The sequence below is a fragment of the Garra rufa genome, chromosome 21, assembly GCF_049309525.1.
Source record: "Garra rufa chromosome 21, GarRuf1.0, whole genome shotgun sequence".
Classification (NCBI taxonomy): domain Eukaryota; kingdom Metazoa; phylum Chordata; class Actinopteri; order Cypriniformes; family Cyprinidae; genus Garra; species Garra rufa.
In genome coordinates, this window is record NC_133381.1 from 40,572,813 (window position 1) to 40,587,862 (window position 15,050).

General features: G+C 34.8%; 1 protein-coding gene and 1 long non-coding RNA gene across 2 annotated transcripts in view; both read left to right on the forward strand.

Moving 5' to 3' along the window:
* The window catches only part of aqr (aquarius intron-binding spliceosomal factor), a 53,365-nt gene extending 46,017 nt beyond the window's left edge, over nt 1-7,348 (forward strand). Inside the window, exons 32-35 of the mRNA XM_073827240.1 lie at nt 2,324-2,409; nt 3,280-3,445; nt 5,492-5,605; nt 6,975-7,348. Coding sequence (XP_073683341.1) covers nt 2,324-2,409; nt 3,280-3,445; nt 5,492-5,605; nt 6,975-7,223 — 615 coding nt within the window. The 3' untranslated portion in view covers nt 7,224-7,348. The remainder of the gene's footprint in view (nt 1-2,323; nt 2,410-3,279; nt 3,446-5,491; nt 5,606-6,974) is intronic.
* A 1,131-nt stretch (nt 7,349-8,479) lies between these two features.
* On the forward strand, nt 8,480-11,487 carry LOC141296361 (uncharacterized). Its single transcript, XR_012341238.1, has 2 exons — nt 8,480-8,673; nt 11,046-11,487. It is a non-coding gene; the product is annotated as an uncharacterized lncRNA (long non-coding RNA).
* Nucleotides 11,488-15,050: the final 3,563 nt, after the last annotated feature.

The following is a 15,050-nucleotide window of genomic DNA, read 5'->3' on the forward strand; positions in this document are numbered from 1 at the left end:
AGGTTTTGTGGTCCAGGGTCACAAATATTCTCAGATTCATGTAATCTAAAACATGCATACAGTCAGTGCCGACTTTATCTTTTAAGCCGAAAACAAAGAAAGCACCAGATAATCAATAAATTATTAAAACGTTGATGCAGTCTCCTTAGTCGACTAATGCTTAAAATGAACGACTGCTAGTCGACCAGAAAAAGGTTTAGTTGAGAGCAGCCCTATTCACAACATTTCAGAGCATAATATTGTACATTTGAGTCCACAATATTTCATAAAAAACATTGTTCCACATTATTTTGCACTGAAGAAATTGACACCAGCTCTGAGAAGTGAGAAGGATGTCAAAATTGTGAAAAACTGATTCTTTCCAGTGAACCTGTTTAATCGGCTTGCACTGAATGATTTATTCGTCAATTGGACTGATTCAGTTTGTTGTTTTTCGAGTCAACAACTCACTGATTCAATCTGGTCACCGTGAATACAATGAATTGTTTATGACAGACTCAAAATAAACCATGACGGTGTGGGCAGTTAATGATGCAGAGTTTGATATTAATTTTTATAAATGAAAATCATATTTAGGTCTTGACTGTCATTTATTTGTGAACTAAACCTGCTGTAAAAGGGCAGATCAATGCATATCCAATGTCTTCAGTATCTTTATCCACTAATCTGAAGTATAACTAAAGTAAAGTTGTGAAATCAGTAAAGGTGAGAGCAAAGAATCGATTACTTTGCTGCGAAAATGTTGAGGAAGAAAAGAAAAATCCTCCAGTGTTTATGTATAATTGTTTATACAATTTAGTAATTGTAATTATATAAAAAAAAATACTTCTGATATAATAAAATGCATAAAATCATTTTAATATTCAAAGTCTGCTTTTCCACCCCGAGAAACATGTTTCATTGATTACTTTTTTTTTTTAAGTTAAACTACTTAATGACCTAAATTTGACTTAATATGTTGATATTCTTGATTCATCTACTTTCTGCAGCACTATTAATGACAAATGAGGGCGAGTAGAATTTCATACAGTTTATTCTGTGGAAGTCAACAGCTATCAGAAGCTGTTTGGTTTCCAGCCTTCATCAAAATGAAACTCATACAGTTTGAAACAAATAACGTTGAGTAAATACGTTATGACAATTTTCATTTTTAGATGAATTAGCCATTTAAGATATGAAGGATATTTTAAGGGAAAATCCAATTCATTCCAATAGCTTGGTGTGTAAATGCGTAGGAACCTGTATGAGACTCATTTGTATACGGAGGGTTTTGCAGGGGTTAACTGGACTCTCTGCTGGAGATGAGATGAGCTCAGTCCCTTATTAGCATTTAACATTTCTTCAGTACAGAAATGGGCCAGTCTCGCTTGAGTATGCGCCTCATGTATTGAGCGGGAGCAGAGCACGTGTCCACGCTCCTCGAGACTCACTGATGAATTTCACATCGGACACCATCTGCTGAGAGGCAGAGATCCAGCAACAGAGACCAAAGAAGAGCAGAATTATAATGAGACACCAGCCGGTTTTAACACACGGCCCGCAGGAAATGAAATACGTCGCTGGTTTCTGCTGTCTGCTGTTATGTCATGAGTAGACCCAGACAGACTACTAGACTGGTTTTAGGGAGAATTCAGAGGAATAGATTTGAACATGGTCAATTTGTGTCAGTGATGTGCTGAAACAATCAGATTCATAGCTGTGTTTTGCAACTGAATTGATGCAGAAGTGGTGCATAGAAAACAGCTAACCATGCTTTGTGTTCAATTTTAACCAAATGCATCTTGTAGGTCTGACATATTTCAACTATTGACTTGTTTACAGTGCTGGACAAGCCAATACTTGAGTAATTAGCAGATGTTGCTGTTAATTAGTTCTGTCTAACCAGTTAGGAAGCAAGCTCATGCTCAGTTTAACCTTGTATATTTCCCTTTAGAAACATTGCTGCTGCTTAATAGTTTGTAGAAAATGAGTTTGAGTGTTTTTCTCATCATGGAATTACTATTTGATGATGAATTGAGTCAGAGTTTGAGTTTCAGAGCTAAAGGAAGAGTCCTTTTGATAATCACATTCTGAGACATATAATTTTTCAGTCTGATTTTACACTCTTCACGCTTTTAACAAGATGAGTTGACAGTCCGTAACTTCAGAAATCTGCATTTGGTCAGACCGTAATGTGAAAACCTAACTAGCGCTAAACAAACAGCATGTTTCGAACCAGGTCAATGCAGACGAGCACATGCTTTTCAGTTAAAATAAACCCTCTTTAAACTGAAGAAAGAGCCTCTGAGTTGTTTATATAACAAACTGCCGTGTTGTCCTGTAGGTGACCACAGTGGACAGGTTCCAGGGTCAACAGAACGATTACATCATCCTCTCACTGGTCCGCACCAAAGCCGTAGGACATTTGAGGTGAGCACTTATCTAAAAATGTAATTATTATTCAAAAATGTGGATTAAAGTAAAAAAAAAAAAGTCACTTTAAAATGGCAAAATTGGCTTATTCAAGACCATTTAATTCTGGTTTTAAAATGCGGTTAAATAGCAAAATAAGCAAATAAGTAGAACAATCTGTTATTTTACTATCATTTAAATAAAATTATTTTTGTTAATATTTTCTTTTCAATTTTTGTTTTTTTTTCCTGTAAAGGTTTACTCATTTGTATTTTTATAAAAACAAATTGTGTCTGTAGTTTTATTAGGTTTTTTTTTTTTATATTTTTTTTTTAAATTAGGCTTAAGTTTAAGTATTTTAACTATTTACTTTTTTATTTAACTTTTAATTGATCAAGACTTATTTAAACTATTGGTTAAATATTACCTACATGTAACAATTAAATAATTCATCAATCATTTCTAAATTCAGCTTTTAGTTTGATGTAAACAAATGTATTTAAATAATTAAAAAGTGAGACTGTACATCTTTATTTGAGTGTCTTAAAATTAATCTTTTTTCCCCCAAACCCTTCCTGAGTTATTGTTAACTAAAGTTAAAACCATATTTTTTTTTTTTGTAAAATGTAACATCAGTAACTGAAATAAAATATTAAAAAGTAAAGTGTTTTTTTTAGCTAGTTGCCAAAACATTTTTTTTTTCATTTAGTTTGTTACTAAAAATAATTCGAATTAAAAAAAAAATCTGTATTGACGTTTAAAAATGATCAAATAAAATTACTAAAACGTTTTCAAATTTAAATGTAAACATAAAATTTAAAAATGTATTTGTGAAAAATGTTCTAGGAAGTAATTGATGATGTTTTTATCTCCCTGTTTCCTCTTCAGAGATGTGCGGCGTCTGGTCGTGGCCATGTCTCGAGCAAGGCTCGGCCTCTACATATTTGCTCGAGTGTCTCTTTTCCAGAACTGCTATGAGCTGACGCCAGCCTTTAGCCAGCTGACCGCCCGACCTCTGCAGCTGCACATCCGACCCCATGAATACTACAGCTCTGTGAGTACAGCCGACACATCACACCTCAAGATTGCTTTCCTTATGCCTGGGCTCTCTGCTTGCTGGAGAAATTGGAATTTTCAATCAGTTACAATACAGTACTTTAGTGCTACCCAGAGAAAAAAAGTTTTAAAAAAAGTTAAAAGTGAATTATGCAGTTTCTGCTCTACTTAGTGTAACCTAGTTGAACTGCGAAAATAAAGCATATTTTCAGACAACTTTTGCAAATGCTTTTTACACTCCTCACACCCTTTATATGTGACCCTGGACCACAAAACCAGTCATAAGGTTAAATTTTACAAAACTGAGATATATACATTATATGAAAGCTCAATAAATAAGCTTTCTATTGGTGTATGGTTTGTTTGGATAGGACAATATTTGGCCGACATACATCTATTTGAAAATCTAGAATCTAAGGGTGCAAAAAAATCAAAATACTGAGAAAATCACCTTTAAAGTTGTCCAAATTAAGTTCTTAACAATGCTTATTACTAATAAAAAATTACTTTTGGATAGGTTTACAGTAGGAATTTTACAAAAATCTTAACGTAACATGATCTATACTTAATTTCCTAATGATTTTTAACATAAAAGAAAAATCACTAATTTTGACCCATACTATGTATTTTTGGCTATTGCTACAAATATACCCCAGCGACTTAAGACTGGTTTTGTGGTCCAGGGTCACATATTCGTACTGTTTAATCTGGGGTTTGACAATAAAGAGTTTTCTTTTTGTCATGTAAGTGTACTTTCTACCTGACAACGAAAAACTCCATAAGTTTGGCATCTTGATTGAAACCCTAACATTCCTTCAAATTCTTCCATCTTGTAGAACACCACCAGTATTTGCCATTGTTTTACCCTATTGACAGACTCTGCGTATTTTGGCAAGTCTTCACATTTTGCATCGCACTTCTGTAACGGAATCTGAATTTATTTTCCCATGTAACGCATCAGTCGCTAAACACCCTCTGGCTCAGTCTGCAACAGTAGCCACGCCCCAAACTCTCACTATTGGTTGACCTGAAATGATTGACAGATCTAAGCGGACCGGTCTAAATGAGTCTCAATGTTTACGCCTTTGAAGGAAATAAACCCATGAATGGCATTGACAGTAGTCAATGAACAATAAAGTGGGTTTATTGAATGTATTTTGACCAAAAAAAACGACTTTAAAGCCATGAACCAAACCAACCAGCTACAAGGCCAATTACAGCATTACAAACTTTGATTTGAAGCAATAAATATTTGAAAATGAAAGAAAAAGACACTGTACTTGGCTTTAGTGACAGAAAGAACTACAATAAAATATCTAATGAAAAATTGCAAATGACATCATTTAAATAAAAGGTCAAAAGAAACATAATAAACAACTTTAAATGAATAGTTTATTATATATATATATATATATATATATATATATATATATAAACCATATTTGAATTTTGTTTCAAATAATAAAATATACATATATTTAAGAATTTTGACAGTATAGTAAGGCGATTGCATTGTTTGTGGTGCTTCATGAGAGGTGTTCCTTAAGAAGCTCTTTCGGCAGAATTTGCTCACGTGACTTGCTGATTGGTGGAATTTTCTGTACAGCATTGTGGGTAATGTAGTTTTTTCAGGTGCAAACAATGATTTAAAAATAATTGCAAACTGGTTGCTTCAAACAAAAGCGTATACCATCGATTAACAACCTCGTAGCTCAGAGTAGGTCTGTCTTAATACAGGTTTTTAAGTTATTGTTGAAATAGTTTCCCTCTGGATTTTACTTCTTACTTTCAGAACTGACTGTGTGCTTTATAGATGCTGTCTAACAGATGCTGTTTATTCATATGTGGCTGTCACTGGGTTTATATCACTAGATTTAAATTAAATCATTCGGTTTTCTCTGTCTCTCTCAAGAAAAATAAACAAATTGGCACATAGATTTTAAATTTGAGTCTTGTGACTGAACAAAACCGAATTATTGTTTCCTGGAAAACTGTGCTGAAGCCTCTCTCTCCTTTTCCTCTCTCCCTCTCTGTGTCCATCCAGACGGAGCAGCGATCGTCCGAGCCTGATCAGGTGATCAAGGACATGCCAGAGATGGCTAACCGGGTTTACAACATGTACATGCACATGATTCAGAGCATGCAGCAGCACAGACAAGTAAGTGTGCTCATGTTTGCAGAATAGTTTGCATCCTTGAATAGAGCACAAATTGGTGTCACATGAGTAGTAAATACACAAATGACAAATGTTCTTTTTGATGAAATCTGAGAGCTTTGTGACACATCCAAGGCCCAGAATGGTATTAAGGACATTGTTAAAATAGTCCATGTGACATCAGTGTTTCAACCAGTGGATAAAGTACCTGAAAGCCATACTTAAGTAAAAGTACAGATATCTTACCAGAAAACAACTTTGGTAGAAGTTGAAGTCACCATTTAGAATTTTACTTGAGTAAAAGTCTTAATGTATGTGATATTTATTGTAATTAAGTATAAAAGGCATTTTTTTTAATCTTAGATGTACTTAAGTATTAAAAGTAAATGCAATTTTTTTTCTCTCGCAATTGCGAGTTTATATCATCCGTTTCTGAGGGAAAAAAACGTCTGAATTATCAGTTTATATTGCAATTCTGACTTTCTCACAATTGTAAGTTTATATCACCCAATTCAGAGAAAAAAAGTCAGAATTGCGAGATACAAACTTGCATTTGAGAGGAAAGAAGTCCGATTTGTGAGATACAAACTCACAATTGCGAGATAAAAACTTGCATTTGGGAGAAATTATTTCTTACAATTGCGAGTTTATATCATCACTTTCTGAGAAAAAAAGTCAGAATTTTATTTCTCGCAATTGCAAATTTATATAACCCAATTCTGAGGAAAAAAAAGTTTTTTTTAATCATGCAATTCTGGGGAAAAAAGCCCGAAATTTCCTGAAAAGAAGTCAGAATTGCAAGATACAAACTCACATTTGTGAGAAAAAAGTCCGAATTGGGAATTATCTCAGTATCTCAGTAAAAAGAGAATTGCGAGATAAAATTCACAATTCTGACTAATTATGAGTTTATAAACTTTGTGTTTGCTGACAGGAAATAAAGAGGTGAAAGAAAGAAAACTAAATATTTATCCAAATGCAAAAATGTTTGAGGGAAAGGCAATATTTTTGTGAGCAAACACTTTCTAGACAGAACGCAATACTTTTGTGAGATAATTTGTTTTCATACAGTTTTGAAAAATTAAGAAAAACTTCCTGAGATCCTGACTTCAGACTATTTTGTAGTTAGTAACGAATATGCTTCGGGAAATGTAGTGGAGCAAAAGTAGGCTGAAAAATAAAAACCCAAGTCAAGTACAGATACTCCCAAAAAAATGCTTGAGTACTGTAACAAAGTATTATTACTTGGTTACATTACACCACTGGTTTCAACCGTAATGTTATGAAGCTACAAAATCTTAACTTAAAGGAACTGATTCACACGTGTTCAATTCATGACTTACTGATTCATTTGCTGTTTCTCTTTCTGTAGCCGCATCTCCTGGATCCTCCTCGTCAGGTAGTGAATTCAGAGGAGCCCATGGAGGCTGAAGAAGAGCGTCCCGAAACTCCGAGTCAGAGTGAAGAGCAGCAGCCGAAGGCCGCTGAGGAAGAGGAGGGACAGACCAAGATGGAGGTCCAGAAAGATGAGGAAGAGCAGGAGCAGGATCATACTAAAATGCCTGAACACCCAGGCAGAGACAGTGACAGCGGGGACAGCGACGAGGATGGAGGAGCCTAGAGAACCTCATTCACCAACAGATATTTCATGTTTTTTAGATTTTTACCGTTCACGAGCATTGAGCGTTAAATGTTCATTTACTTTTTGTAAGAGGAGTTTTGTAATAAAATTGAATTAAAACTGCACTCTTTAAGTCTTGTTTTTTTATTTATATAACAATTTTCCCCCTAAAAGTCTCAATTTGTATCCCAACAGTCAGATTTCCATTACACCGTTATTCTGAAATGTAAATGTAGTATTGTTGATATACTATTATATACTGAATTTGTTTTTTTTTTTAAATAGCTTTTCCTTTTTTTTATATATATATATATATATATATATACATGTTTTAGAGTTTATAAGAAGTTTATTTATTTATTTTTTTAAGTTTAAGGGGAGACGCTGCAGGCAAAAACACTGTTTTTTCATGCATTTATCAAGTTTGAGATTTTAGGCTTTTTGGTTTTTCATAGTGTTATTTCAGACTAGTGGAAAGAAAACACCCAAAAGACACTGTTACGTGTTTATTTTATAGCACTTTATCTATTTGTGTCAATAGATTTCAATTACAATTCATATTTTTAAAGGCTGTTTTCTCAAAATGAGTTTTTTCTACACTGAGCCATAAATCTCCACTTCAGTAGCACTTACACACACCAAACTATATATATATATATATATAGGGATTTGATTATATATAATTTGCTTGATTTTATACAATATTTAATTCACCCCAAATGGTAAAAAAAAAAAAAAACTTTTCTGAATTATGGAAAAATGAGATACCCAAGATCCATTGTTTAGATTTTTGTACTAGAAATGTATGCAAATTAGTGCATATTTCATTAAATAATGGATCATTTGCATATTTAAACCTGACATTTTAGAAAACTTGTAATACAAAAAAGGTAATCAATTAAGTGAGTAAGTAAGGTGATAACTATTAGTTTGTTTGTTTTTTACCCTATTCACCTGCAGTGTCTCGCCTTGAATGAAGATGAGAAATACCGTCTTAGCAGCAACTACCTGAAATAAAATTAGTGTACTTTTTTTTTTATGTAGTGTAACTTAATGTAATTTTTAGTTTTAGATATTTTATCAAATGAGAAATGCTGCTTTGGCAACTAATGAGAAATTAATTTATGTTTTTTCAGATTTTGTATCAGTTTCAAGTAATGAATTTTTTTTTTCTCCACAGTTGTGGTTTCAGTGTTCAGTGTTTCAGTGAACTTGAGCACATATTTGAGCGTAGATCACATGAATGTGTTGGTTGTGTAACTCGTGAAAGACGTCCATTCTCGTGTGTCTGTCTCCAGCTGTCCTGAGCGCAGCTAGAGCTGTGACTGACTGCTGGAAACTCAACTTCATCAGCTTCATCAGGGTCTCTGGTGTCTGTCAGCAGGAACTCCAGGAAACATTAACAGAGCTTTCAAGAAGAATTTATTACGCAACTCAGCAGTCACTCCCAGTAAGTCCTTTCATTTTCACATGTTCAAGACTAACAGTGTTTGTTCAGTAACACAACAGGATGAGCTAAATATAATTCCACCATAAATGGTGATTTGAAATGTGTTTTATGTTGTTTCATCAGCTTATAGAATGTTTTTTGTAAATGGTCTCAATAATAGCTGGATATTTAAAACAGAAGCACAGAAGATTGCGCCATTCCAGAGCAGAACATACTGGCAGCAGCATGAGACTGCTGTGATTTCCTCAAACCAGCCGTGGGTTTTATTGTTGTGGTAGACAGACAGCACGCTGATCACATGCCTTCTGCTTTTAAAAAAAGACATTTTTATACACTTTTCCTTTTATACCATTAAAGTCGACTTTTAATTCACATTATTTTAGTGCATAAATCAAACAAAACACTTTCAGAATTATGAAGTACCCTGTCAGATTATTTTAAAATTTTCCTCCTTTATTTCCCATGATTGCTTTCAAACATAAACTCTAGCTCCACGAAAAACATTTAACGTTAGATTTGTAGTTTTTGTTGAATTATATGTAGTTATATGTGAATACAACTGAAATGTAAACCTGGTCAGATTTGTGCATAAAACAACACTGCCACTCAAACGTTTGGGATCAGTAAGATTTTTTTAAAGACATTTCTTATGCTCATCAAGGCTGCATTTATTTGATGATAACTGTAATATTGTAAAATATTATTTCAATTTAAAATAACTTTTCTGTGTGAATATATTTTAAAATGTAATTTATTCCTGTGATGCAAAGCTGAATTTTTATCAGCTGTTACTCCAGTAAGTGTCACATGATCCTTCTAATATGCTGATTTATTATAAAATTATCAATGTTGGAAACAGCTTTACTGCCAATTTTTTTTTTTTTTTTGGAACCTGTGATTCTTTTTTTTTTTTTTTCAGGATTCTTTGATGAACAAGTTAAAAAGAACAGCATGTACTCAAAATATAAATCTTTTCTAACAATATTCATCTATGCTATCACTTTTAATTAATTTACACATCCTTGGTGAATAAAAGTAATAATTTCTCTCAAAAAAAGAAATAATACAAATTTACTGACCCCAAACTTTTGAACAGTAGTTTTTATAATGTTAAACTTAAGTAATAATGAACCATTTTTTAAAATCAGAAGTTGTACAGTTTGTTAATGCAAAGTGAACTAACAAACTGTATTTTTTATTCATCAACTTAATGAATGGCATACTGCATTATCATTGGACCTGCTCAACATTAAGGCTGCACGAAATGTTGCTCATGTTTGTAGTGAGGCCTGTTTAAAAAGCTGCTTTCTTCAGTCAGCACTTCAAGATGATCTGAAGGAATTTGGCAACCTCTTCAAATTTTAGTGAGATGAGTGAGTGAGCTTTACATCCAGATGCAAGAAATGCTTTCAGCTGGATAAGACTATGAAGCAGCTGAAAACTGACAGTTTGCCCAAAATTATTTAAATTTCCTGAAAATGTACTCAAACATCTTAAGTTTTTGTTTGTTTCTTCATGGAAAGAGATTTGAAGAAATTTGATATTTCTTACTTTCTCACCAAATGGATCGTCTGCAGTGAATGGGTGCCGTCAGAATGAGAGTCCAAACAGATGATAAAAACAACGCAGTAATCCACACCACTCCATTAATGTCACATGAAGCCAAAAGCTGTGTTTGTAAGAAACAAAGTCATCCTTAAGACATTTTTAACTTCAAACCATTGCTTCTGGACAAAATATAAGTTCATAGCTTCCTCCAGTGAATAAGTCCATCTTCTGTTGTTTCTCAAATCAGAATCCACACACATATTTGTTTAAGAGTATTTGTTCTGGACTGTTTTGGTTTGTAAACGGTTAAGGTTTTAAGTTTAAGTTTATCTTATTAATGGGTTTGTTTTTTTTACAAACACACAGCTTTTGGCTATTCAAGATGTCAACTGATGTTAACTGGTGTGGATTATTGTGATGTTTTTATCAGCTGTTTGGACTCTCATTCTGACGGCACCCATTCACTGCAGAGGATCCATTGGTGAGCAAGTGATGGAATGACACATTTCTCCAAATCTAATGAAGAAACAAACTCATCTACATTTTTAAATGACCTAAAGATGAGTAAATTGTGAGCAAATTTTAATTTTAGGATGAACTATTCCTTTAAGGCTCTGACTCATCTAAGCTAATTACTGCGCTCATTAGCACTGAAACACTATTGCAAGAGATATATTAATATTCTAAAGGCAAGATTGCATTTGCATCCTAATTAAAAACCAAATTCTTTCTCTGGAGGACAGCGTTGCTTGGTAAAGTTTATGAAAAAAAAGAGTAGTATGTGAAAGAAATGTTAAGAAGCTGAGTGTTTGTTATACCTGCAGCGGAGGATGTCGTGTGGCTCGTGTTTGTGGAGCATCGTCTGGCTGCTGGTGCTGCTGATTATCGGCTGGCCCTTGAGCATTATGCTGGGGGGTCTGTACGGCCTCGTCGCCCCATTCACCGTCTGCCTCGGTTTGGACCGGCTGGCCGACCTGCTGATGGAGGGAGCGAATATGGGCCGGAAGTGTGCCCTCAACATGAGGCACGGCAAAGCGCTGTGCTGAGACCAAGAGCCCTTCAGCTCACCGCCAAGAAGAGTTTCCACATATTTTAATTTAAGCAGTGTTAATAGTCAACATGAACTGTTTTTGACAGTTTACAGTGCCTTTGATTCTCTGTGACTAGAGCTTGTTGCTTCCGTAAAGCCTTAGTGACACGTTCTTGCTTCCTCTCTTAGGCTGTTTGAATATGAAAAATTAAAAAAATTCTTTCAGTATTCTGCTACTGATGTCTGTGTTTACAATCTTGAAACACATGAGTATATTTATATTACAAGATGAGTTTGCAGAAGGTTTTTTTTTTTTCTTCATTAAGTTTAACTTTATGTACTAAAAAAAAACTAAAACTACACTATTAAAAAAGGGTTCCAAAGGGGTGTTTTTGCAGTGATGCCATAGAAGAACCATTTGTGGTTCCCCAAAGATCCTTTCAGTGAACAGTTCCTATAAGAACCATTTTGAAGAGCATTTTAAAAACCTCAAGAACCTTTTCTGCATTTGAAAGGTTAAATAGATGTTAAAGGTTCTTCAAGGTCTACTGTCAGGCCAGTAGTTGGTGATTTCACTTTGTAAAGAAGCACATACACCTGTGCATATACATTTCCATCTCCTTTTTTTCCCTGTAAAACGGATGTGAACCTTTTGAACATTTTATGGGTCTGGCTTCTGGTTTCATCTGCATCCAGCTATTTTTAGCTGTACAAAACAACTCGTTTTGTGGCTTGATATTGCAAGTGGGTGTTTCTTGCATGTTATTTTAATGTATTATCTGAATTATAAACACAATGGTTTGTGGTGCAAACAGTTTTACCATTTATTATTTCCCTATAGCACATAATGAACCGGAAGTCTCTCCCATAGGCTTACATCTGCATTGAAGAAAACGGTGGATAGACTAAACACAATTCTTGCATGCGTATGACATCCCCGTTTTCACAAATTCACATTTTTGTAGTTTACATAGAGATGTCAAAAATATCCTTTTCAAAAACTAGCACCTTTAAACCTATTTTCAAAAGTTTAGTATTGTCGTGTAGACGAATGGCTAAAAAGGCTTTTTGTTCTTAGTTGAAAACTGTATAAATTAAACACCCCCAATAAACTGTAAAACTATAAATAAAAATGGAAAAAATACATACATTTATTAAAATTACTGAAACTCAAAAGCTAAAATAGCACAGATCTACCAAATAAAAGTGTCTACATGAAATTTATCATTTGCATATCACACGTGCATTAAATACAGCAGCCCTTTGTTTGTTTCCATTATTTTATTTTATTTTATTTATTTATTTATTTTTATTTTTTTAGGGGGGGGGATCTTTTCAGAGCCTGTGTTTCTAGCTGTGTTTCCATTACAGATTTGCACAACTTTGACACTATTTTATAAATGTCGATTAAAAAGTATTGCGAAATGACGGCGGTTCCATTAACCGCTGTTACAAGACTGAAACATCATTTTTTCATCTCAACAACAGATTTTTGTGGGATTTTGATCATATTTAATCAAATATAACCTGTAAATGTGGAAAAAGGAAAACTTTTCCATTGCTGCTTTGCTAAATATTTCTTTTTCAAATTTCAAAACACCTCATGGGGCATAAAAAACACTTTTTCTTAATTTTTACATAATACATTTACACAAGTAGTGAGTGATGCTCTGAGGGCAGGTTGTTTTAGGAGGGATGAGTGAGGATGAAATAGTACATTCATGTTGAGTACTGATTATCTTTGATGAATATTACAGTGGAAATGTTGCTATTTTAAAATCTAATGGCAGGTTATGGTCTGACGAATCAGAGCTCGCTTTCATCTCCAGGTTCAGGATGTGAGAGGAAATGTGAGTTCACACAGGATTGTGCTGAGTTTGGATGGAGGCAGTAACTGGAGACTGACGGCGGTGTCAGATTAGAGAGACTTCAGGAACTGCAGAGCCACGCAATGTAACCAGAGAAACCTTCAGAGCTCCTGCAGCTCATTCAGTGCTGCCCTCTGCAGGACCACAGTCACACATCTGTCTGTCTGTCTGTCATTCTATCGCTCTGTTCTTCCATCTGTTCGTAAAATAAATAAAACCCAGCTTGTTCTTTTAGTTGTTAATACTGTGATGGCCGCACAAGACCCAGTTCCTCTGTCTGTGCACAGCCTCTCTCACTCTCTCTCTTTCTCCGTCTTTCTGTCTTTTCCTCCCAGCAGTCCTTAGGGGAACCTTCACCAGCCAAAATTGCCTGGTTTTAATTTCAAGTTTGTGCTGGCAGCACGGCTATACACACAGGGCTGTCTCGCAGCATGGGGTGGAGGAAGCACATTTGACAGCCGCTGTGGTTGGACTCGGCCTCTAAATATTTCATTTGTGTGAGAGATCAAGGATGGAATGGAAAAAGGCCTGAATGCCTCGCTGTGCTTCTGCCATATGTGATGAACCCCACACTGCTTTTCTCATTTAACCCTCACAGATAGAGAACAACCCTCCTGAGTGTATGGATTCATGTCCTTTTTAAAAAAAAATCTGCCATATATTTCGCCATATTTGATTTACTGACTTTGATATATGAACAATGCAATACTTTTTTTTTCTGAACTAGTAGCATACTGATCTAGTTCTTCACCATTTTTTGTGCACAGTAAGTTGTTTCACTAAATATTCCAGTCAGATTCATGATGTGAGCAGCCTGTTCTCTCTTGTGCTGAACTGTTCATTTCTCCCTGTTCTTGATGTCAGAATGGGACTGGTGTTGAAACCTGACATTTTTTATTTTAGCAAGGAAGGATATAGACTATATTGCCAAAAGTATTGGGGCAGCCCCTTCTAACGAACAGGTTTGACTCCTTTAGTAATTTCTATGAGTACAAATCTTAATGTTTAAGCATATAATGATATTCTAGGGCAGGGGTGCTCAACCCTATTCCTGGAGATCTACCATCCTGCAAAGTTAAGGTCTAACCCTAATCATCATGGTCAAACACACCTGAACCAACTAATTAGGATCTGAAGGAGCACTTGATAATTAAAGACAGGTGTGTTTGATCAGGGTTGGAACTAAACTCTGCAGGAAGGTAGATCTCCAGGAACAGGGTTGGGCACCCCTGTTCTAGGGAACTATGCGCTTTTAATTTTATAGCAACAGTGCTATCTGTGTATGAGACAAGGTACACAATCAAATAATTGATTCAGTCGGTGTGGAAGAACTTGACTGGTCTGGGTAAAGCCAAATTCTAATCCCATCTGACTTTAAATGCAGACCTTGAGCTATAAACTCATCACCAAATACCAATTACTTGTTCATGTGTGTACAGTCATTTTAGACACTTCCAAAACTGTTCTAGAGATGGAAATACAATTTAAATACGTGAATTATGTTTCTATCATTGTTGCCACAATTTTGGAAGTGCCTTTTTTGTTCTAACGAAGGGGTGTCCCAGTAGTCTCATCCATAGTGTTTGTACATGTCATTGGTGTTTGTTGATTTGTTTGTTTTTGGCTCAAGGTCTGCATTTAAAGTCACACCAGAGGTGTTCAGATGGGATTAGGACTTTGCTTTTTGCAGAACAGTCAAGTTCTTCCAAACTGACTGAATCAATCGTTTCTTTTTGAACCTTGCCTTATACACAGATGCATTGTTATATTAGAATAGAAAATGGTCCTGTTCAAACTGTTGCTGTAAAATTAGAAGCATACTATTCCCTAGAATATTGTTATATGCTTAAGAATTAAGATTTTTACTCATGGAAATTACTAAAGCTGACAAACCTGTTTATTAGAAGGGGTGTCCCAACACTTTTGGCAAT